At 38.0% G+C, this 25,246-nt stretch overlaps 1 protein-coding gene across 1 annotated transcript in view; it reads right to left on the bottom strand.

The window, feature by feature from the left end:
* Positions 1–3,613, bottom strand: part of TNIP3 (TNFAIP3 interacting protein 3) — a 98,353-nt gene extending 94,740 nt beyond the window's left edge. The window contains exon 1 of the mRNA XM_032858551.1: positions 3,505–3,613. Within this exon, the coding sequence (XP_032714442.1) occupies positions 3,505–3,507 (3 nt within the window). The 5' untranslated portion in view covers positions 3,508–3,613. The remainder of the gene's footprint in view (positions 1–3,504) is intronic.
* Positions 3,614–25,246: the final 21,633 nt, after the last annotated feature.

The raw sequence follows: 25,246 nt of genomic DNA, 5'->3' as shown, positions 1-25,246 counted from the left end.
GAGTTCGGCTACAGAATCCGTGCTTAGGATTTTACCTGTGAAATTTAAGATCCTCTCAGACTAATTATATAGTCTTCACCTTAGTCTTACCTTGCTGTTAATGTTTATGTTTTTTGATATTTCTTTCTTGTTTTTATTTTTTATTTTTTTTTAAGATTTTATTTATTTATTTATTTGAGAGAGAGAATGAAAGAGAGAGAGCATGAGAGGAGAGAGGTTAGTGGGAGCAGCAGGCTCCCTGCCAAGCAGGGAGCCGATGTGGGACTCGATCCCGGGACTCCAGGATCATGACCCGAGCCGAAGGCAGTCACTCAACCAACTGAGTCACCCAGGTGCCCTCTTTCTTGTTTTTAGACGAGCAACAGGACAATCTCTAATTAGAAAGTCATCTTATTTTTTGACACATATTTAGGCAAGATGAAATCTTCTACATTAAACACCTTAAAGTTGGGGCGCCTGGGTGGCTCAGTGGGTTAAGCCTCTGCCTTCAGCTCAGGTCATGATCCCAGGGTCCTGGGATCGAGCCCCGCATCGGGCTCTCTGCTCAGTGGGGAGCCTACTTCCTCCTCTCTCTCTGTCTGCCTCTCTGTCTACTTGTGATCTCTGTCTGTCAAATAAATAAATAAAATCTTTAAAAAAAAAAAAAACACCTTAAAGTTGAAGTTCTTTCTGCTCATTTTTTCAATGATAATTCAAATCTAACAGTTTTCATACTGTGCCAATATTTTATGTTCCTCCCTATAAGAAAAATTCAAAAGGGAAGCACACGCATTTTTCTTTTGTTTAGGTGGAACACCTTTTTTTTTTTGGCTTAATTCAGTATCCCCAGCTGTTTTGCCTTTTGTAATTCAAAAAATGTAAGTTATCTTCCCAGAAGACTCTTGAATACCTTCTTCTAGGAAAGAATTTGTGAAAATTGATGATGTATTCTCTAAAGTTGAAGGAGAAAAAGTGAATATGGCAATCTATTAAGGTAGATACTGATATAACCTGTAAGCATACAATCTATTTTAGATTCAACAAAACGTAACATGTTCTGTTTATCAATATTCATTCACATCAAAAGGAAACATTTCACCATATTTGTACTTTAAGATATAATTTAAAACTGTTAAAGGGATACATTTACCTTCAAATGTATTTTATGAATTATGCTGCTTGATATGTTTCTTCTTACAGAATTTATACAAAAGCATTGAATAATTAACTTTGATTACTTACCATGATGATCTATTAACTGTGTTCTAACTGCCCCACTGTGACCATTTCTGGGCCACCCAAGTTTTCTACTTTCTTAGATCAATCCGAGGATCCATTTGTTGAAACTGTGCTTTGTGGCCACTAGAATAATTTTCACCCCTATGTTGCTTTAATTTTAAAACCGTGACGATATTTAATCTTGGCTGTGTTTTCAAATAAAAGGAGTTTTTTACTCGTGCTCTGTACAATTTCAGTAGAAAGACATTTTTAATTTTTGCATCTTTCTTAGAGACTTGAGGACATATGTGTATAAAGTACGTTTCTTTTATTCCAAGTCTTTCATCCTTCAGGAAAACAATATTTGGAAAGTCAAAACAGTCCCAACTCCAAATAGATGGGAGAACAACTGTGACTCGCAGGTTTTCCTCTGAGGGATCCTCATTATCTAATCTGAATGAGGATACTAAGTTTAAAAAATGATAGTTTTTAAAGAGTTAAAAAATAGAGCATAAAAGAGCACTTTTTAAAAGTTAATTAGAACTAGGCCTAGGGGTGCCTGGGTGGCTCAGTGGGTTGAAGCCTCTGCCTTCGGCTCAGGTCATGATCTCAGGGTCCTGGGATTGAGCCCCGCATTGGGCTCTCTGCTTAGCAGGGAGCCTGCTTCCCTTCCTCTCTCTCTGCCTGCCTCTCTGCCTACTTGTGATCTCTGTCAAGTAAATAAATTAATTAATTAAACAAAAAACAAAAAACTAGGCCTAAGGTTTTATCCTCAGCCAAAATACGAAAATAGGAAGTATCCGGCTGACAGAGAACTTAGTAAGCATCTTTGCTTTCCTCCCCACCCTGACCCCCACTGACCTAATAAAGAGGCCTAAACCCAGTAGAGTCTGACGGTCCGGGGCCAGGGACCTTGACTGACTAGGCATAGGGATGCCTATCTCTCTTATGTAGTTCCTGTATTATTCCTTTAGTGCCTATGTGCTTCACATTCCGTTAACAGGAGGAACTGAACTTAATATTAAATTTCCCATGTTCAAAAACTATGATTTCTTCCTCATTCACGTGTCATCTACCTCATTTAAATTGGAAAATGGTACAGTGGCCACGAATTTCATTGGAAAAGTGCTACTGGAAGCCGATAATATACTAATTGAAATGAAGACTTCGTGGAGAGAGAGAGAAGAGAAGCAAGCGGAGAGGATGATAGAGAGACAGAGAGAGAAAGAGAGACAGGGAATGAAGAGGAAATGGAAAATGAGAAGATATGTTTCCTGGTCTTTAAAAATACCTTACAATTCTGATTTTAAAAAATTGCCTCAAAAAAGTGAGGGGAGCATATCTGAAAATAGCGAGTTCACATCAACCCATCCTACAAATACTTGCTTCTCACACGTATTGTTAAGGTCCTCTGCAAGCCTTATGCTACCAGGGATATGCTTGTGGACCCTGTACTGTTTAAAAGACGGCTTTTGGAGTTTCTGCAATAGGTCATGACCTGTGATTCCTAAGAATGAAGTCCCTTAGCATTTCACAGCAAGAAATGTCGTGGTCAAGCCAGAAGTTTAATGCTGCTAGGTTAATGAAACATGGTCCCTATGATCATAGGCATTCAGTCTACCTTTGTCCGACCCTGACTTTTAAAATGAACTTCCCTTGGATGTCAGTTTGATTGCTTACACTTAACGTACGCCCAAGGAGCTTTATTTTTCTATTTCCTTTGCAACATTTGACTATTTGAATAGAACAGGCCAGTGACTTTATATTTAGAAGTACACATTTTTGAGATCTTTTTATGCCTCCCATCAACATGATTACATCGTACCATGAAGATTACAGTGACACACGCTGCCTGACTCCCTACACTGATTATTCCTCAGTCAAGATTGTTAACCCCTATAACAGACAAAAAGGACAAGGCATAGTTAAATTATTCATATAAGTACTTAAATTTAGTTACTCGCTACAGAATTGCTAGAAATAATAAAGTAAATAGGATAACATTCATAGAGTTCAATGTGTCATTTCAAAAGCTTGGTTCTGTGATGTGGACAAAGGGGCTAACTGGTAAAAGCGATGAAAATTTTAAAGGAGAACATCCGACATTATTACATTTCAGAAGTTCCACCTAACTTCCCACCTGGAATACGCGAAACCGTATCTTAACTGCCATTGCAAAACTTATCATCAATCCCACATGCCATTTTAATATGAAAACTTTAAGCATTTAAAAAAGAAATGAAGATACAGCAAACCCTGGTAAGCGAGCGAAATGAAAGTAAAGGCACACCGCGTTATGTTACTCACCATGGTCTCTACTGAAAGTCCCTCTCAGATCTAGGTAAGCATACTACAAGGTCTAACAGAGATGTGGCGAGGTTGTCTTTATGACTCTTTGAATCAAACAGTAACTGAGTGGTTTAAGTAGAAACATGTATTTTGAAAGGTTAATCCACCCATACATAGGGAAACCCCTTTTTTAAGAAAGTCACTCTGCTACCAAGAGGCTATTAATATTCACCCCTCAGACACAAATACAACCGCCAGATAAAAGATTCATAACCTATGTGAAAATACCACAGAGGATTCCCTCTTAGTCTACATGTTGTAATGGAAACACAAGAAAACAATACACCTCTTCAAGCAATTGGGGGTACTACAGGAAATCAGCCTGCCCACTTAATGGAAAAGTTATCTCAGCTTAATAGGACCACAACACATAAACATAAATGTAGAATTAGTATAATTTACTGTAAGGACCACGTAGGTCACACACTCATTTCTAGGAATGTTCCTCTGTTTCATCTTCCTATTTCTTTCCCTGAGAGAGCTAGCACCCAGGTTAACATTTAAATACTCATCCTTCAAAGAAATTAAGAAATAAGCCCAGTACCTTAAAAAAAAAAAAAGAAGAAGAAGAAGAAGAAGAAGAAGAAGAAGTTGCTGAGTGGTTTTTTTTATTTTTTGTTTTTTTTGTTTTTTCTTAACTTAGAGGGGAAATTATATTTATAGTCCCTACCTTGTTTCACTGGCACAACAGAATAGGAATTATGTATATTTTTCTCACCATACGAGAAAATAGTCTATGTAATTATCAGCAGTGGCAAACATCTCCAAAATGATAAAGAAATTTGTGCCAGTCCAGGAATGAAATCATGGCTGATGAAGTACCCAGCAGTAATCACTAATAGTTATTTGCACTATTTGTTTATGTCAAAGCATTCATTCTTCAGGTAGTCATGGCAAGCTTGAGTAAACAGCAAATAGCAGGTTAGCAATACGCTGGAGAGGCCGGAGTGGGTCAGAGTTTACCTGGGTGACTGACTCTAGCTCTCCTCACAAGGCATTGCACCATAGGAAAGCAGACTCCACCACATGAGTTAAGGAGGATCCCACCTCTGTGATTCCACTTCTGACACAAAGACTTTGCGAAGTCAGTGATTTACACAGGGAACTTCAGCATTATCTTTTTTACGACAAAATGTTAGTAAGTATCAATCCTGGGTGGTGAAGTCATGAACATTCATTACATTTTTCTTTATGCCCTTCTGTACTCTGAGAAACAAACTGTTTTGGAGGGGAAGGGGGTGGGGGATGGGGTGAGGCTGGTGGTGGATATTAAGGAGGGCACGTATTGCATGGAGCACTGGGTGTTATATGTAAACAATGAATCTTGGAACATTGAAAAAGAGAACATTAAATTAAAAATTTTTTTTTCAAAAGAAAAAATATTCTATAATGCCATGTAGATTGCATAGACCCTTAACCTAAAAAAAGAAAAAAAATTAAAAATATAAACAAAACTAGGAAGCAATCTGTCCTTAATCTGAGTTATTAAACATTTGATATGAAAATACCACTGTTGCAAGGTCTCCTAAAGTCTTTTGAACATTTCTTTTAAAAAATATTTTTAAATAACACAAAATGACACTTACCCTCTTAGTTTCTTTCCATGTGAGAAAAATAATTACTCAATGTTTCACAAGACTATGCCATTTTAATGTGATACCAAAAGAGCAAGAAGACATATCAGCAAACAGCAATAAGGTGATAAAGTCATTCTTACAGGCTAGAATCTCTACATCTAATTAAGCTCTTCCATTTCTGTAACTTCTTTTACAATTACAGAGTGCTACACAAATGCACAATGTAATTGCTGTCATTAAAGTTTTACAGTGTTCCCAAAGTGTGTCCAATCTTGTCTCAAGCCACGCATCTCTTCATTTGACAACCACGTAGATTAAAGAATGTAGAGAAAGCATAGAACTTTGTTTCAGAGTCTACCGAAGGTTATGCAGGAAGGTTATTTCCATTAAAAACTATGAGGTGGACAGTGGAGATGACGATGCTAGTCAATGGAAAATGAAATAAGATATGACTTTCATTTACCTCATGAAATGCTGGAGAAGAGAGAGTCCATAAACAGAGGCAGAATCTTGTTACCTCCACTTCCCACCACCCGAACCGTGAAAGGGAAGCTGGACTCTATCGAGCACTACCATGAAACAAAGATGCAGCTGGTCCATAAGGCACTGCATTGCTTCTCGTGTATATTTAAGCCACTCAGTATCAACTGCAAGGAAAAGTTGCTATTTGCTGACCAAATTATTTTTACTGTTCACAAAAGAGCATTTTGGTCAGTGTTTTAGCTTTAAGGAAAAACAAGGAAATGAGTTGAAAAATATGTTAATAAAACTTGAAGACTAGTGTCCAAAGTGATTGATCTAAAGTTAATTTCACATGGCTTGCAGGTACCAGTGTCTGAGGGAAAGTGGGAAAGAAGGAGGAAATGAGACTAGAGAAGTAATACAAGGTCCTTGTGAGTTGAGTTTGGGAAAAAAAAAAAAAGTCACACACAATGTTTCTTCTTTCATCCAGAGGTAATATCAAGTGTATTTAAGAGTCTAAGGGATGGAGGTTTCCAAGCCTTGGGCTTGGGAAAGGGCAAATCCAGTCTGCTTGGAAGGATGAGCCAAATGTGTCTCCTAGTAAGAAGGCTACCTGGACCTCAGGTGCACCTTGTGGACTAGCCACAAGTGTCCCGGGGAAGCCCAGCAAAGTGCATCCACGTGCTTGTTTTCTGACCCCATGCCAGGCCTGCCCCCTCTCCCTCTCTGCCACCAAATCCATTTCCCAAAATCCCAGATTCCACATCATGGGTGTCTTCATTGAATGAAGACCACAATGCAAATACTACAGTTGAGGAACTTACTTTCAAAGCTTCTAAGAAATATGATAAAGCCAATCTGACAATGTTAGTCTCATGAAAGTAGAGTTTCTTTGGGAGTTCTTCAAACTAGATTGTCTCTTCAGTGAGAGCTTTCTTGGGATTAGAGACATATGATGCCCATTTAGAGTCCTTCAGTGGGGAGGCCCCAGCCTCTTGCCACACTTTGGTCCTTACTGTTTCCATGAGAGAGTCAAAGAGTGTATTTTTATTATAACTGAAGGACATCACCTGTAATACTACTTGAAGGACAGAGATGGTTGTGCCAAGAGCTTCAGCTGAGTATCAAACTAGAAGGGGAATATGGCTTGTGCTTTACTGTCTCCTATCCTGGTTTATTGGTAATAAAGCTTAGTGTTTAATAGGGCCTTCTACTTCATAAAAAAAGTATTTTTTTTTTCTCCTGGATTCAAATTATCATAACAACCAGGAGTGTAGCTGACTTTGCTATTTGATGAAATCTCATCTGGATGAAAACTGACATAGAGAACAGACAATTTGTCATCATTTTGCAAAACTGAATATCCATTCATAAAATTCTGGAAACAGTTATGATATAATGGTTAAATTTGATTATTTTTCTCCATTCTTCTTTTTTTTTCAATAGAACTGCTGTCTTAAGAACTTAGGTAACTCTATACATTTTTCCCGAGTTCTCTGTCATTACTGTGTGTATGTGTGTGTGTATGTGTGTATATATTTTTAAAAAATTCCAGTTATGGATAGCAATGGGCTAAACAACAAATGATTTAGACCCATTAAATTATCATAGTTCTGCTTTTTCCTAAGGGCTGGAACAAACATTCCTCTGAAAAATTCTGCCAAAAAGAGGATTTATCAGGCAAACAATTGCGGGAGGAGGAAGGGGCATAAATCTCCTTTCTAAAGAGGATGAAAGGATGGATGAGAATCACGGATGTAGATAAATCAGAAATGCAGCTGTTGGGGACCAAAGTCCAGTTATCACTATATACCAGGCCCAAAGACATGGTGATCTTTAAAAGACAATCCCAGGTATTGACAAGTGGAGACGCCCCAGGAGAACTCTGACACACAACTCCTTTGACTTTTACCTGCACCACAACGGCATCCTTTCCTGTTTTCAATATACATGAATCTATTTTCTCATCCAAATTCAGGAACCATACCTGTTTTCAACATTAAATTTGCTTTTGATCATTTCTATCTTGTAGGAATTACCACCCAGAGAGCATTAATTTAGAAGTCAGGCATTCTGGATCAAATTCTACAGGATCAACATTGAATAATTTACACATTCCCTATCTGTGTGAAAATGGAGTTTGGAAGCCCTACACATCCGATCTGAAGGGAATTTTTCTTCTGGAAGGTTCTAATTTTAGCAGTTTTTAATTGAAAATCTAAAATGGAGAAGTAACTTTTGATCCTAAGCTGTGATTTCTACTTTCTGTAACCCTCCTTTACAGCCAAATGTCTTCTTATGCTCTTCAGATCTTAACTGCACATCGGCACATTGTGAGGTTTGTGCACTCGGGAATAGACAGGAACTTTAAAATTATAAAAACAGTTACTAAAATGATGAGCTTTATGGTTTTTTAAGGAAAAGTCATTTACTATTCTGACGTTTGGGAGGGGTCCTCACTGTTTTATCCCAGAGGACTCAGAAGATTACATAACAAATGTAAAACTTTACCTCCAGCACCTTGAAACTCAAAATAATTTTAAAATTTGTATTGGAAATCATTTTATACACCAAGGAAAAAAAATGCTGAGATCTGCCCACAGTTTAATTTAAACCAATTCATTATTCTCCAGTGGCTTCTTTCTAACAGCATTACTACAGATCAGATTCATTTAACCCCCAAAGGCTTCTATTCCTTTACCTAAAAATGAGATTTGGACAAGATGATGCCTAAAAATCCCATCCCAGGCTAAAGAGTCTATAATTTGGTGTCATCCCAAATAGCAAACAGCACATTTCCATTTTGATTGGTTTTATGGTTTTTAACATCCTTTGAGGAGAAAAAAATATCAAAAATACAATCCTTGCATTGTCTACAAGTGTGTCTATCCTGAGTAAGTTCTACTCATGGAAGTGTATTAACTCATTCAACTCTTAAACCAAAGCATTAATGACCTAGAGGAGATGGACTCTCAGCACAACTGAAAAGTATATACTCGAATGCCTAATTTACTCCCTAAGTAAGCCTTAGGAAAAGCTGATCTCACCATGTTCTTCACTGCTCTGTAAAAACGCTTGGCAGTAAGAGGAAGTAATTTATTCTCAAGAAAATTTTGTCTATTTTACAAAAAAATGTTAGGACTCCAGAAAGTCAAGCATATCCAAGGACTAAAAGTAATAATTGTTTTTCCTTTAAATTTTTAATTACAAATGTCAAACATGGAATTATGGCAAGTTTAAGGGTATAAAACTATATCACATGGAAAGAGAAAAAAATGGAGGAAATAATTCCTGATATTAGACTGTGATTTCCTAAGAAAACACCATTTTCAGGTAATTTGCTGCATATCCCTCCCATTTTTTTCTTTTCTATACATATAATAATTGGTATCATTATTAGGTGTAATATTTTGTTACTGAATGAGGCTAACAAGTATTACTGTTGGCAATAATATTTCTGATTGGGTAATTCTAAGAACACTTCTTATCATTTAATAAATTATAGTCTCTCCTTTATCTACTAAAATGGAGGGAAAAATAAAAAATAATGTCATAAATTCAAGAGGTTTTCATGGTCATTCTCTCTGGTTTCTAAAATTGTGACTAAATGATTCATGTAATATAAAGAATAAACACATATGGACAAAGCCCATTGCTGAAATTGAGCCAAATTCATTATAAACATTAGCTTGGATAAATTTAAAAAACTTATATTATCATTGTTGTGTTGTATGGCAATTAACTATAAGTAGAAGCCATTCAGATGTATGAGTTTGATGATGATGATCACTGTGAATAACGACTAGCAATAATTTCTGATCATCTATTATATATCAGATGCTTTACGAACATTATCTCCTGGCTACTTATTATTTATTTATTTATTTATTTATTGCTTACCAACAGTGCCTTTATTTTCCCCCAATTTATTTATATTAATTAATTGATTTATTTTTAATTGACATATAATGTGTTATTTGTTTCAAGAGTACAGGTACACAATAGCCAGCGCTCACAACACGTATCTTCCTTAATGTCTCCTGGCTACTTAAAGTGAAGTCTTTGGATCAGCAGGAAACCTGTTAGAAAGGCAGAATCTCAGACCCTACCCCAGACTAACTGAATCAAAATCTTCATTTTAATAAGATCTCCAGGTATGAGAAGGGATCTCATTAATAAACATTGAAGTTTGAGAAGCATTGAATTATATCATGTATTCTTTATAGTGACTAGTAAACAAGGTATCACTAGCTCCCATGAGGAAAATGAAACTCAGAGATGCTGAAGTGATATTCAGAATATTTGACAACTGGGTCAACACAGGCATTAGCCAATGAGAGGGGAGAGCTGAACTAGAGTAGGTGTAAACATCCAACATCAGCTCTGACAAGCAAGAACTGAAGTACCATCTAGGCTATCTTATCTCAGACAGTAATTAGCATAGCTAGGTTTCAGACCCTGGCTTGTGTGTCTCAGAACATACTTTTCTCACTGTCCCACACAGATTATTATGATTGTTTCACATATCAACTAAGAATTTCTAAGTTCAGCTGGGTTAAGAGGTAGATCAAAACTAAACTTAAAAGACTTCACCATTTCCAATTTCCCTCTGCCCATTCATTTCTTCATTTCAATCTCTTCTGTCCTCTCACTCTGCTTGAATATATCCAAGCCAGCCAAAATGGTGTGCTGTATCAGTCAAAGAAACAAAGTCCAGTTCTCTTGAGGATGGATAGAACATGACCTTTATCTGCAAAGACCTTTTGCAATATTGTGATTGATTGATTGATTTGATTTTTTTTAAGATTCTGTTTATTTATGTGTGTGTGAGAGAGAGAGAGAGAGAGAGCACAAGTAATGGGAGCAGCAGGCAAAGGGGGAGAGAGGAGCAGACTCCCCGCTGAGCAGGGAGCCATATGGGGGACTGGGTCCCAGGACCCTGGGATCATACCTGAGCCCCTGAGCCCAAGGCAGATGCTTAACCAACTGAGCCACACAGGATACTGTATGGATACTGTCTGGATACTGCGATTAATTTAAGAAATATGTATTTGGACTTTGTCCTCCTTTCTGGCACAGAGCTCTGTAAACCCTTGGAATTTCTTAAGTGATGAGAGCCATAAAGTTACCTTTTGTTATGTTAATGAGTAACCTTTTGGACTAAGGTTGCCTAATAACCAACCATGAGATTAAAGGGTTGGAATTTTTCTTTCTATCCTTGACCTCCAGGGAGGGGAGTGGGTCTGGAGGTTGAACCAATCAATAATGGCTAATGATGCCTCTATAAAAAAGCCTCCATTAAAAGCCCCTTAAAATTCCATTAAACTCCATTAAAAAGGATGGGGTTTGGAGAGCTTCTGTGTTAGTAAATGGGGTTTGGAGAGCTTCTGTGTTAGTAAACGCATGGTGATTTGGGGAAAGCGGCATGTTGTGAGAGATCATGGGAGCATCACACCCTTTCCCCATACCTTGCCATATGCGTATCTTCCATCTGGCTGTTCCTGAGTTAGATCCTTTTATAATAAACCAACAATCTAGTGAAATGTGTCTCTGAGTTCTATGAACTACTCTAGCAAATTAACCAAGGTTGCGGTGGAGGGAACTTCCATCAATGATGTGTCAGTCAGAAAGACAGGTAAAAGCCTGGACTTGTGACTGGTGTCTGAAGTCCAAGCAGGTAGTTTTTGGAGCTCCCAATCTATACTCAATCTGTCAAAAGCACATGTGGCAATCTAGATTTTCAACTGGCCTCGGAAGTTGGAGGTGGGCGGACTTGTGAGACTGAGCCCTTAGCCTCTGGGATCTGACGTTATTTCTGGGTAGATAGTGTCGGATACGAGTTGAATTGTAGGACACACAGCTGGTGTCACAGAGAATTACTTCTTGTGGGGGAAAACTTCCATGCATTTGGTGACCAGATGTGCCAGAAGTGAAGAGTCCTGTGTGAGTCTGGAAATAATATAAAAGTAAAGAGACACAACAGAATAGGGTGTTTGTAATACACCTTCCAAAAATGGAATGATCTTGTCTCTGTGACTGTTCTTCTCACAATAAATGGTGTGGAATATTTCTGGTCCCACCCTAGTAAAATGTGTCACCCTCTGTAATGTGGAAGTCCATATAGATTTTCATCCCACAGTCTTCCTACTCACAATCTAACAGGAACCCATATCTTCTTCTTCAGTCAGTGGCACTGTATCCATTGGTCTCGCCAGGCTCATCCATGAGTGTCTGTGTGATTCCTTCTTTCATCCCAAAGGTTGTAACTACAGGTAATGGTAATGTGAAAAGGAGAATTCATTTCTCTGGAAAACATCTCATGGTTACAACCTCTGACTACATGTTTCTTCTCCACACAGCCAAAGCAAAGTCCAAACATCAATGTTAGGAGAATTTAGGAGGCAGTCTTTTATTTTTAAATTTTAAATTGTTAATTGATGTATAATACATACAAATAGTGTACATATCTAAATATAGCTTGATGAATTTTCAAAAACTATATACCTGTATAAACAACACTCATTTCGAGAAGCAGAACACTACCAAGGAAGTAGCCCTTTAATTGCCTATCCGTGGCCAGTTTTATGAATTGCCAGAGGTAACTATCTCTCCAGTTTGTGACCCATCTCATCCTACTGAAGCCAAATTAGTTGATGTAGTCTATAAAATGAGGTTCAGGTGGACAGGAAGGTGTAGGGTTTGAAAGTCAATTGTAGGTGGGATGTTTTCTGGCTATAATTGGAGAACCTGATTATTTCCACCATTAGGTTCTTGTTTGTTGGGTCTGACTTCAGAAGCCATGGCATTATTGCTAGCTCTCAAAGTCCACTGCATCTTCTAGAATTGGAATTCTCTCCTTTGTCCTGCTCCTGATGGACTTCTGGAGACTCATCTTTTCCTACTTCATCTCTGTGTGGGAATATCAAAATGGTTCAGACATCCTTGGCTATAAATATATTTCACTTGGACCTGACTTGTTTCTCCTTTGTCAAGCATCTTGCTGTCACTTCTCCCAAATGATCTGTGTGGTTGCCTTCCATTTGGAATGGGAAGCCATGGGAATTCTCTTAGTCACTATCTATTCTGGACATTATCCATGGTTTGGTCTGTCTCTGAGGTCATGAACAACCCCAGAAATCTCTCCTTTGGCTGTTGATTTTTGCCAGGTTCTGAGGTTTCCATCCTGTCTTGTGTCCCTGGTAACAAGATTCAAACTTTTCCTTAGGATCTTAGAGGAGTGCTCTCCGTGAATTTCTTCAGTTAGGGTAGAAATTCCATATGCCCATAGTTCAAAGCCTGTTTGATTACAAGTCACACAGTAATAGCCACCTCCATAAGGAATCTGTACTGTCTTAGTAAAGGAGAACAATAAGCCTGTGATAGTCAAAGCAAGAAGGATACCAACCTAAATACTTGTCATTTCTCAAGAAATATATAATCTTCATGGATGTTGGGCAAAAAGTGTGATACTGACTTTGGCTAAGTTATTGAAGCAACACAATATTTTGTAAGTTTGATGCTGTACCCGAAACAGCCAGCTTTGACCCACACATTCCCATCCAGAAAGCAATTCACATTTCAGTTACATTTCATCAATGTTTCATTGGTAACTGATAGAGTGCTGAAAAGGAGGGACAGAAACGAACTGCCTCTTGAGGCCTAGGCTCAGAAATGACTTTGCTTCCTGTATATTATACAGGCAAAAGTAAGCTATAAGGCCAGCCCAGATGCAGGGAATAGAGAAATAGACTTTATTCTCTTGGTGGGTGAAGCAATATGACTTTTCAGTTTTTCTCATCAAGAGGAGAGACATGTATCCCAGGTGCTCCCTCCCTCTCCTTCCACCTATTTTAATGGCCAGACAACACGATTTCCTAGCCTGGCCAGCTGCTTACTACAAACGTATATGTGAGTCCCGCTGTGCCAAAACTTCCTCTCTGAGCCCACCCCAAACTGACAATCCATGGAACTGTGAGTTAAATAATTGCTTGTTTTATAACATCACTAAGTTTTAGAGTGATTTGCTACACAGCAAATACTGATAGACTACCCTGTCACATACTCAAAAATGTGCATTACTATTAAACATTGTAATTCTGTAATTCTATGTAGTTCTGGCTTTATTTTTGTCTTCTGAAAAACATTAAAGGGTATCCAATGCACAGGCTCACAGCCTCACTTCTGAGAGAAACAAACAAAACAACACAATCAATCCTCTATCATTTGCTCTGTAATCCCTCAAGCAGGTCTGGAACACTTCTTGCCTCATTCTGAAATCATTCCTCTAAATACTAACACACACCCTGCCCACCCAGGCTCCTCATTTCCCATCTCTCAAAAAGCCATGCTTCACTGCCCCCTTAAGGGAATGAGGCCAATGGTTTGTCCCTGCCCCCTCTGGGAGCCAGAACATCTAGCAGCTGCCTCTTCCCTTGTCATTGCTTGCTCACTAGACACCTGTGGCCTGTGCTCCTCGGAAAGCTGGGCTCTTTCCTCACACACATTGCTTTTCTTACAAGAAAACCTCTGAAAAGTCTTCCAAAGAAAAGCATCTCCACCTTGTTACCTAAGCAAATCCTTCTCGGGATGATATGTGGAAACAAAGGAACCTCGGAGTGTGAAACTCATTCACACTTTCACACGGGATGCTGTCTACACTCTCTTCTGGACATATCGCCAACATCATACTTGAGGAATTGATCCAGATGAAGAATTTAAATGGGGAAAAACAGAGTGAGATGAGGCTTCATGCAAACAAATTTGCAATTAGAAGATAACTTTTTAAAAATATACACAACTTCCTCAAGTTGGGAAGCAGTTCAGTTCCCAAGCAAGCAGAAATCAGAAAGCAAGTGTTCCAGTCATTGCTGGAAACTTAATGAGAAATGTGTCAGCTTAGGTTCAGCTTCAGCTGATGATATGACTAGAGAGTTATGTGGGTAAACTGTGGTTATCAAGATGTTTTCTGTGGGAGACTAGGCGATCTGACTTGCCAATTAGCATGGAAAACTCAGCCAAAACAGTGAGTCAGGATGTTAGGTTACAAGAGAAATTCAGGAATGAGAACCAGGGAGAAAACAGGCCAACATCTTCACACAGTTGGGGAGTCAGAGTCAGTTATCACATCTTAGAATCAGCCATGAGGGTCAGGAGTAAGTCAAACTATTACACCCACAGTCCTTTGGGAGGAGAAACTGAAGTGTTTTACTTAATTCTTTCTTCCTAAAAGTGGTCTGTGTCTATATGAATGGAAAGTTGTACAAACCTGCACAGTATGTACTGACTGTTAGGAGAACCCCAGTGCAGGGGAGTAGGGTGAGACTTAGGCTTATTGGTTATGACAGCAGAAGGTGGAAAAGGTCAAAGACTCTGAATATAATCATCAAATTCCCAGGGCCTTTCTTTGAGCCTCCGAACCACAGCTTTGGAGTAGATATGTTGGAGATAGGTACTCTTGGCTTAGTTAAAAATTCTTTCTGACACCTTACTGTGATGGTTATTGGTAAACAACAGAATCAGGATGGCCAAAAAGAAGATGAATCAAGGTAAACATGATTGTGGTAGTTGCAATAAAGTAGACTTGAAAATATTTAGAAGGGATTGATGAAATAATTGTGTACTTATAGGAAATGATTTATTTTTAAGGAAAGGTACAGGGAATGGATTAAGAATCCCTCAGCAAATATGATTTTGTCCATTTGCCATTTGTTAATAAGCTTGACCAATGAAAGGATGACTCGAGATCATGTATGAACAAAAGCACTAACTTGAATTGGGTCAAAATATGGAAAGTTCAGGAAAGTTGAACTTCCTGGGAGAGGTTGTTTAGGTAGAGCAGATTCTATTATCATACGGACAATGTTCTTTAGACAGGAGGGCTGCTTGGCTGGTGATGGTTCTGCAAGTCTGGAAGTTTTGTATCAAAAAGATGCTCCCTGGCAATTAGTCTGAGCATTTAGGATTATGAAGTCAAGTTTAGTTATGCCTAGAGGGCAGAGCTAAGATACCTGGTTCAGCTATATTTGTATATCTTTAAGAATCATGTTTACACCCTGACTGGGGAAGAAGTGTGCTATCTTAAGCCTGTATCCATCTCTTTAAAGAGATGGTTGCTAGGATAGAGATTTCTGCAATAAAGTCTCTTAAAGCCATTCCATTTTCTCAACTTAGACTTCAACTTGAGCATATACTTCATAAATTTTATAGGAAGTGTCATTATAATTGTCGTTGAGCTTGTAGAATCTGAAGCAATTGCATCAAATAATTTGGGATAGCAGATAAAATGAAGTAATGTGCCATTAAAATTGTTATTTTTTACAGTAGTTGTAAAATCTACATGACAATGCAAAGAATTGTACCGTCTGCCATGAATTTAATTATGTAGAGGAAATGCAACTGCAAATTGCCATCTGTATTTTAAGGAGTAAGACTTACATTCTTGCTTGTCTCACTGACAAGTAATTTACCTTGACCTTATTGCTTTATTCCTGACTGTGTGTGTATACACACACACATACACACATACACACACACACACACACGCATATATATGCATGCTGGCCCTTGAGCACAGTGAGGGTTAGGGACACCAAGTCCCCATGCAGTTTAAAATCCACATATAACTTTTGACCCCTGCCCAAAATTTAGTTACTAATAACCTACTGTTGACCAGAAGCCTTACGAATAACAAACAGTTAATTATCACGTATTTTGTATGTTATGTGTATTATATACTGTATTCTTACTATAAAATAAGCTAGAGAAAAGAAGACATTAAGAAAATCATAAGGAAGAGTAAATACATTGACAGTGCTATATTGTATTTATTGAGAAAGATCCACATATAAGTGAACCCACACAGTTCAAACCCATACTGTTCAAGGGTCATATATGTACTTACCTTTGTAGACCAAGCCACGAAGCCATCAGCTGAATCATGGCTTAATCATGGCTTAACAATATGGTATGCTTACCTGTAAGACTGGGCTTTCTTTAGAATGGGAAGGAAGCTTTTTGTTTTTTTAATTTTTAAGATTTTATTTATTTATTTGACAAAGAGAGATCACAAGTAGGCAGAGAGGCAGGCAGAGAGAGAGAGAGAGGAGGAAGCAGGCTCCCTGCCAAGCAGAGAGCCCGATGCAGGACTCGATCTCAGGACCCTGAGATCATGACCTGAACCGAAGGCAGAGGTTTAACCCACTGAGCCACCCAGGCACCCGGAAGGAAGCTTTTTAAAGGACAGTGGAAATAATATGTCTCTTTCTCTTCCTTCCCACTGCACATGATACTGGGGGTGCAGTATTAGGATCTGCTGGGATTCCTGCCTCAAGGTGGGGGAGCTGGGGCAGTTGTGTGGCTGGAAGAATGTCTTTTCCTCTTGACTCAGAGAGCATCAACCTTAACACTGCTGTAGCTTGGAGGTCTGCAATGGGAGGTGCCATTTCAATCAGCTGTTCCTCCTAACCTTCAGAATATGGTTGCTGCTTTCTCTCACCTGACTTCTTCTTCATGGCAAGGTTCCCTCCTGTCTTCTTTACTCAAGAAGCTGTCAGAATTTCATTAAGTTGAGGGTTTGAAGTTAGTGCTCTGATCACCACCAGAGTTTTAGTTGTCTCTAGATCCCTGAAGTGAGGGAGTCAGATGCATTTCAAATCCTGGCTTTGTGATCTTGAGCAAGATGACTTTTAACCTCTCTGGATCTTATTTTCCTCATCTGTAAAAAGGATTATTATGGTGGTGGCAGTAATTATCATTATGATAGGGTTGTTGTGAGGATTGAAGAGGCTACCTATAAAGTCGCTAGATCATCTCAGACATTCTGCTAATCCGCTTGGACAGAAGAGAACATTTCTCCTCAGTGACCCCTGAGGTATGAATATCTGAGGCTTCCTATGAGTCGGGAGTTATATTGTCCCTTACTGCTGGCTACACTGAGTCATAAGAAGCCATCTTCAGGTCTCTAATCACAGTTGTAAGGTACTTTCTGAGTTACGTATCCATTACCTTCAACTCTTTGGGAAATTCTTAAGAAAAATTACATCCCCGTCCTAGTTGTGGTATGGGGATTAGATAGGGTAGTGATACTCCTCAAGGCCATCAAGGGAACACCAGAGGAGTTCCACTGGAGGACTGTTCTTCTCAGAAGACCACAGACTTGTGAGGGTCAACTCTGCCACAGCTGCTGAGCGACTGCAGGCCTGTCTACTGGAATCTGAAAAACTGAGGCCTTTGCCTTGGAGAACATGGGATATGGTTCCCTGGGGCTCTCAGAAATAATCAGAGTGATAACTGGAAGGGGAGTTAATTTCTGGAAAATAGACCACAAAAGCTCCTGCTAAAATTGTGGAAAAAGAGGAAGTTCTTCCTCAGGGTGTGGCAACAGGCGGTAGAGGCTGGGGAAGTAAGCAGAGCACTCCATTTCCTTGCCCTGTGTTAATGAGGCATACAAGGGCCTCTAAAGTGACAAGGAGGCGTGGCTTCATCAACATTTCAAGCTCTTCATGGCCACCATGGATCTGTAGATTTTCAGATTAGGATTGTTAATCTGAACACCACTGAACACCTTTTCAGGTGGTGGTAGGATTATGAAATTGAAAAACAACTTGTGAAAATGTGCTTCTGTGACTTCTGTTTTATTTTTCATCACATATGCCTTTGTCTATATGAGTGTATGCACGTGAGTATAGAGAGAGACATAGACACACTTATACATTTACACAAAATATATAATGTGGACATTTGCGATTGGTCTGTGGTAAAAAGAAAAGCTAATGTAAAACGTTTTGTGAAGACTTCAGTATTAAGAGAAAAACAAATTCAGAATATCAATTTCTTGTTGGTAAGTGCTTCTGCAGGGGGACTATATTCTTTTCTAATATAATTTTGAACCACAGTATCAGGCTGAGCAATGCCAAGATAGAAATTAGGAATTATTTGTTTGGTGAAAACTAGGAACACTATGACCCAAGGCTTTGGATAACTTTGAATGAAACGCTGAATTTAATATATTGAAAGACACACACACACACACACACAATATCTTGAGGGATACACCATCTTTATTTTTAAATGGAACAACTCAATGAGATATTTACAGAAACATATGGCTTGAATGATAAAATATGTGTTAATAAGATCTTAATAATTGGTTCCATTGGCTGGTGCAAGTTGATACAAGCTCAAGTGTTCTAATAAGAACTGCAAGCTGTTTTTTGAACATATGTGTTGGATTTGATGGTGGGGTAGTGGGAGAGAGAGAGCAGGGCCAACTAAACAACTAAAAAGTGGCTGCTAACTGCTCAAGCTAGATGAGTAGGAGCCTCATCTTGGACTATAAAGCATCCCTGACAACCTACAGCTTCCCACGCAGATCGTAACCTCCTCCCTCGCTGCCCCCACCACTGCCTTGTGTGGGAGTTTATCTTTTCTAGCTATCACTATGGGTAGGGTAAAAAACTACTTTTATAAAAATTACCTTCATGGTTACTGAAAGCTGAGAAGGAATACTTCACTAATCATGGCTCATGACTCATAGTTTAAAGACTTAACTAGTAAGCATTTACACCATGTCCTTGGGGCTAGATTTTTCTCATTGCATAAAGATTGCTTTCATTACATTTAATTTCATCCACATCATAACATCACTTTCTGGATGAAATACTTCACTAACTCTGAATTCAACCATTTGCAGAGACAGGATTTTGATGGTTATTCTATTTATGTTTCCTCTAAATAAAGGCATTTAAAAAGAAAAGGTCTTTCAAAATTGGCCACAGTGCAGAACACTCAAAAAAGTTTACAAGGATTTTCAAAGTAACAGAAGACATTTTGATGACAAGAAATGAACATACACAAACCACCTCAGCTATACTTAAACTAGTTGATGTATCACGGACAGTTCTAGAAATCTGGAGACTTGGAAAAAACTGCCAAGCCCCTATTCTGATGTATGAAAAAAATAAGACTAGATGATGATTTTGTGGGAAATCTTTTATTATGACTACTCTTCTCTTACCCTCTAATTTGGGCAATTAACATGCAGGCAATTTTATAAAAACCTGACATGAGAAATGAGCCTGATGGTTAAATAGGAGAATATATCTACACTCCCTTTGAAGAGTGAGGATATTATTTGAGGTACAGTTTCATCACACAGTGCCAATGACATGTGAAATTGTGTTCAACCTATGCTGAGCTTAAATTCACCTTGAATGTTGCCTCAGAAAAACAAACACTCTCTATATGAACTGCCCTTCTGTGATTCTCCCTTTCACAAACCATATGCTAAAACCTCCTTACAAGTAGATTGAGTAAAACATCAATTTCTACAATTTTCAGGAGATAGGGAAACATTCAGAAGAAACGAAGAAAAAAATCCCATTAACCAAACGAGTAAGATAAAGGAAACTTAAACTCCCTAGCAAAATTTTCAAAAAATAATATTCTCAAGCAGATTATAATGTATCACATATTTTTATGTCCTAGCATATTAGTAACATATCTTCAATGATTTGGAGTTGATAAATTGTACATAATTTAAAAATCCTACACCTACCTATCATATCTCTACATACCTATCATCTTTTACTTGTTTTTCAGTTCCGAAATATGTGTTTTATTTTTTCCAGCTTTTTAAAGGTATAGTTGGCAAGTAAAATGGCAACACGTGTTGATTTTAGATTTCATTTTTTAGCTTCTGCCAATGTTACTATTAGGGTCTATAAATTAGTTTATTGGTATTGATGTTTATAGAAGCACCATATATAGATACAACATAAAATGTATATACATAAGCATAATGTAAGATGTGTATGTGTGTGTATGTGTGAAGGGTTGTGTATACATAAAAGGCTTGTGTCTATTTATTATGGAGTGCTTTTGGAAGTATAGGATTCCAGTGAGATAGGAAAGAGAGGTGATGGGAGAGTAGAGCAAGGTTGAGACAAAGGAAGTAAATAGATGGAAGCAGGGCACTGCCACACATATTGCCAGAGTATTTCGAATTCTTGGAAACCTCCGAGATTGGTAAATAGCATGCAATGCTATTCAGCAGTAAAAAGGAAGCAGGATATTTGTGGATGTCGCCTCTGGTTTATCTGACATCTTCCCCTCATTATTATCAGAACTAAACCTGTAGTCAACCATTTCAACTTCTGGAATTCTCAGTATCAGTTTCAAATTGTTGAAAACTAATCTTTTGTGGATGATCGTAAATATTCCTTTTGTGAAAGAAAAAATCTCTTGGATGTATTTTAGAAAATCATATTTCAAAATCTCAAATTGATTTAATACATTCATAGGTAAATTGTTGGCAAAACATATTCTCTAAACTTATTTTAATACAACAAAGTAAAGTTTCATGTGTCCATTGATTAAAATGATACTTTAATGAAGGAGCCTGGGTTGCGCAGTTGGTCAAGCACCTAACTCATGGTTTTGGCTCAGGTCATGATCTCAGGGTTGTGGGATGGAGACCCTTGACTCTGTGCTTAGCATGAAGTCTGCCTGAGATTCTCTCTCCCTCTCCCTCTGCACCTCCCCCTGTGCTCTTGCTCTCTCTTTCTAAAATAAATAAATAAATCTTAAAAAATGATATTTTAATGAAATTTACCATTTATTTATTTATTTAGCAAGTAAAGCAATATATGTTTACTAAGCAAGGATACAGAAAAAAAAGCTCTCAGTAGTGAGAGGGGTCCGACAGGGTTGACAACAAGGGCCTTTAGGGTTGATCTTTTATAGAAGGCTAACCAGGGAACTTTTAGCATCTTTATTGATAACACTGAAATCTTTTAGCATCTCTGTTGATAACATCTTCAGTGGCTTACTTCCTTTTTAGGGTCTGGTTATTTTTTGTTGGTCACAGGTGATTATCATGAAGACACCCACCCCACATGACCCACACCCCACATGCTTAGGGCAGGGTGGTCCAATTTGTCCCCTTTTAATACTGAACTTTCCCTTTGCTCGATGCCTTGGCTTATATATCATTAATATTTTATCAGAAAAATGGTGAGTATCTCTGACATATCACACACTTTGTGAGCAATCAGAGGCTGCTGAATGTCACTGTGATTGTCTTAGAACTTTTCCAATTGGCATTATGTGGATGATGTTAAAGCATTTCTTGGCTAAAAGAAAGCTGCTCTTGGCCTTGAATTATATTATCTATAATCTAAAGATTTTGTAGCAGATTAATAACAGTAATGAAAATTTGTCATCCAGTTTCAGTTTTTAATAACGTGTTTAAAATTGTTTGTTTTGACTAATATATTCCCCAAATGTGATTTTCCCCAGATCTTTTATAATCATTATGTCTTTTTAAATTTTTTGCTTACATTTAATTTTTTGAAAACCTTAGATCTCATCAGTTTTGGGTTTTTTGGTTTTTTTTAGATTTATTTATTAATTTGAGCGGAGGAGAAGGGCTGAGGGAGAGACAGTCTCGAGCATACTCTGGGCTGAGCACAGAGCCTGATACAGGGCTCAATCCTGAGCCCAAGCCAAGGATAGGGTGCTTAACTCACTGCACCACCCAGGCGCCCCTTTCCAGTTCTTTTTTCATCAGCTTTGTTTATTTTTAATACTTAAATGTCTTGAAACATGTAAGATAAAACCATGATACACACAAATGAGTGGGGGAATGGCTGTCTTTGAAACTGCCTACAGAGAATAGCACTATTAACCAAACTTCTCTTTTTGAGGGAAGGGGGAAGGTTATATAATAGAAATATTGATTTATTTTTTGTCATTCATTCATTGACTCACTCAGCCAATATCTATTGAGTACCTAATGTTATGCCCTGGTGGGACGGAAGATTAACCGCAGAGGGATGAAACATTAACAGACAAGTGAGACATAGACTCTGTCAGATGGTGGTAAATGATATGCAGAAACATAAAGCCTAGAAGTGATGGAGATGTGGAATTTGGCACAGTAGGTCCCCCTTATCCATGGTTTCACTTTCCAAGGTTTCATTTTCACCCTCCAAACTCCGATTAACCATGGGCCAGAAGCAGATAATCCTCCTTCTGATGTGTGGTCAGATGGTCAGTAGTAGCTTAACATTATGTCACAATGCCTATGTCATTCACCTCACTTCATCTCATGCAGGGATTTTTTCATCTCACATCATTACAAGAAGACGAGTGATATAAAATATCAAGACAGAGAAACCACATTCACATAACTTTTATTACAGTTATATTGTTATAATTATTAAATTTTATTTTAGTTATTATTATTAATTTCTTACTTTGCCAAATTTATAAATTAAATTTTATCATAAGGATGTATGTAAAGGAAAAAACATGTATGAGGTTTGGTACTATCTGAAGCTTCAGGAATCCACTGAGGGTCTTGAGACATATCTTCTGTGAATAAGAAGGACCACTGTAGTCAGAGAGAGCTCCAGTGACAAAATGATATTCAAACCAAAATATGAGAAGGGACTTCCTGATGGGCCAGATGGAAGAGCAGAAATCATCATGGCAGCTCATCTTGAACTATTGGTGAATCATGACTGGAAATCTTCCACTAATTTTGGGAGATAAAATAAAGCACAACAAGGATTTTTTTAAGGTTGAAAAAGTGAAAGTCAACATTATTAATAATTTTTCATTCTGTTTTCCGACTCTCTTCCAAGCTGTGTCTTCTTTCTGCCCTTATATTTTCTGCTGGACTGGACCATTCAGTTACTGCTACATAAGCCTCCATATGACTCTCACAGTTTAGTGAATGGGATCAAAAGCCCCAAATGGGCACAGTTGGTGCCCTAATAAAACTCAAAGGATAAAATACCATATAAGAAGAGAGCAGGTGGCAGGAGTCTAGATGTATAACCACAAACACAGCTAAGAGATCGAGACATAATTAGCCCAATGGGGGACAGATTCAGGCAACCCCAAGGAAGATATGAAAGAAGAATGAGCTAGTAGGATCAAGAATAGAAGAGGTGGCTTTAACCAGGGTCATAAATAAGTACATGCAGTTAAGTGGGAAAAATTTACTGAAGCATGGCCAAGGAAGAGAGGTCAATGCTAGTTCAGGACTAAGGGCCAGATCTTTAGCCGTGAGTAACCTTTATAGTTTATTGTGTACCCCTTTGCACAATCCTTTCTTCTTTCCTCCCCATCCAAGTTGACCCGGCTACAGAGAACTTTCTCTTCCATATCCACATTGGCAGCTGGCTAACTCCTCAATACTTAAGGTACAGCTAAAGTTTGATATAATGCTTCTCTCATTGAGAAGCTCTTGGATTTCTTTCTCTGAGGCCAATGCTAGTGTTCAAACTAGAGCTTGGAAATTGATCCGTTCAAGGCAAGTAGAATGGCAAATGCTTTCAGCTACCAGATTATTTTCTTTTAACTGTACCTGTTCTTCATCTATCATCCCTATGACCCTCTTTGTCCTCACTGACCTTCTGATGATAACCAGAATTGTTCTCTGTATCAAAGGCAAGAGATTTCCCATTGTAAGGGATGAAAATCCAAACCAAACCAACCTAAATGAAAATCACTGGTTTATGTAACTTATAATTCCAGGTATTTAAGGCACTCCAAGCACCATGCTTATATATTCCTGTCTTTAATTCCTTGTTCCCTGACAATCTAATGGTGGCACACACAAGTACGACCATTATCTTTAAAATATTATAAATATTTTCTCTTAGAAAAATCTAAGATTCTGTTCTATCTATACAAATTATGAGAGATGTGGGGTCTTAGAAAAGGAAGTGATTCTCTAGCTCGAAAATCATATCATTGAAATCTTTTCTCATCTCATATGTAATATCTTCAGTGGACACCTGTTTTCACCTCATACCAGCCTTGAAGCTGGATTCAGTACTTCTTCAGTTTCCCCTACTAGGAATTCTTCTCTACAAAGCATGAGTGACCAGTATAAATTAACTAATGATTATGTACAGAAGACTAAGGGAAAACTTGCATTACACAACACATGACATTTTACTCAGAATAACATTAAATTTTTCTGTCTCTCTTTCCCATTACCAGCCTTTGGGTCTCTCTGTAGCCACCCATTCCCTGTCAAGTGTCAAATCTCTTCCTCTTCTAAGCAGAACAGTAGAGTTTTCTGCCATCTCTCCCAATCCATCTTGATGCCAACCAAACTACAGCCCTGGAAACTCCAAATAGGCTTGTCAAAGCATTAATTAACTTCAAAGCTGAATCTCCTTCAAGGTGAAAATTTGGAATATGGCAAAGAAAATAATGTTTTATTTTATTTTTATTATTTATATTTATATTGATATTCTCAAGTCAGCTTCCAAATATTAGTTTTTTTATTTCCCTAGATAAAACCAGGGTGTAAATATTTCAGTTACTTTCCATGTCCAAAAAAGAACATTCAGTTAAAGCTAGTATGTACAGTTTGTGAGTTACCACATTCTTGGAGATACAAGAGTCTCTTGGAAACTTTTCTGAAGAGAACTTTAAATCATGAACAATGTAGAGAACTCACATAACAATTTCTTTCCAGTTTTAATTCTGGAACAAGAAGCTTGAAATTATGGAGGAAATTTTAAGGTTATATTTTATGGTGATCATGAAAATAATTAACTAAGTCAAGACTAGAATACATGCAGTTTGACAAGAAAACTGCAGTGTTTCTCCCCGCCAAAAGAATGAGAGAGGATAGCAAA

The sequence above is a fragment of the Lontra canadensis genome, unplaced genomic scaffold (genome assembly GCF_010015895.1).
Source record: "Lontra canadensis isolate GAN:19392208 unplaced genomic scaffold, GSC_riverotter_1.0 scaffold1, whole genome shotgun sequence".
Taxonomy (NCBI): domain Eukaryota; kingdom Metazoa; phylum Chordata; class Mammalia; order Carnivora; family Mustelidae; genus Lontra; species Lontra canadensis.
The sequence above is the reverse complement of the archived record's forward strand: the minus strand, read 5'-3'. Positions and strand labels throughout refer to the sequence as shown.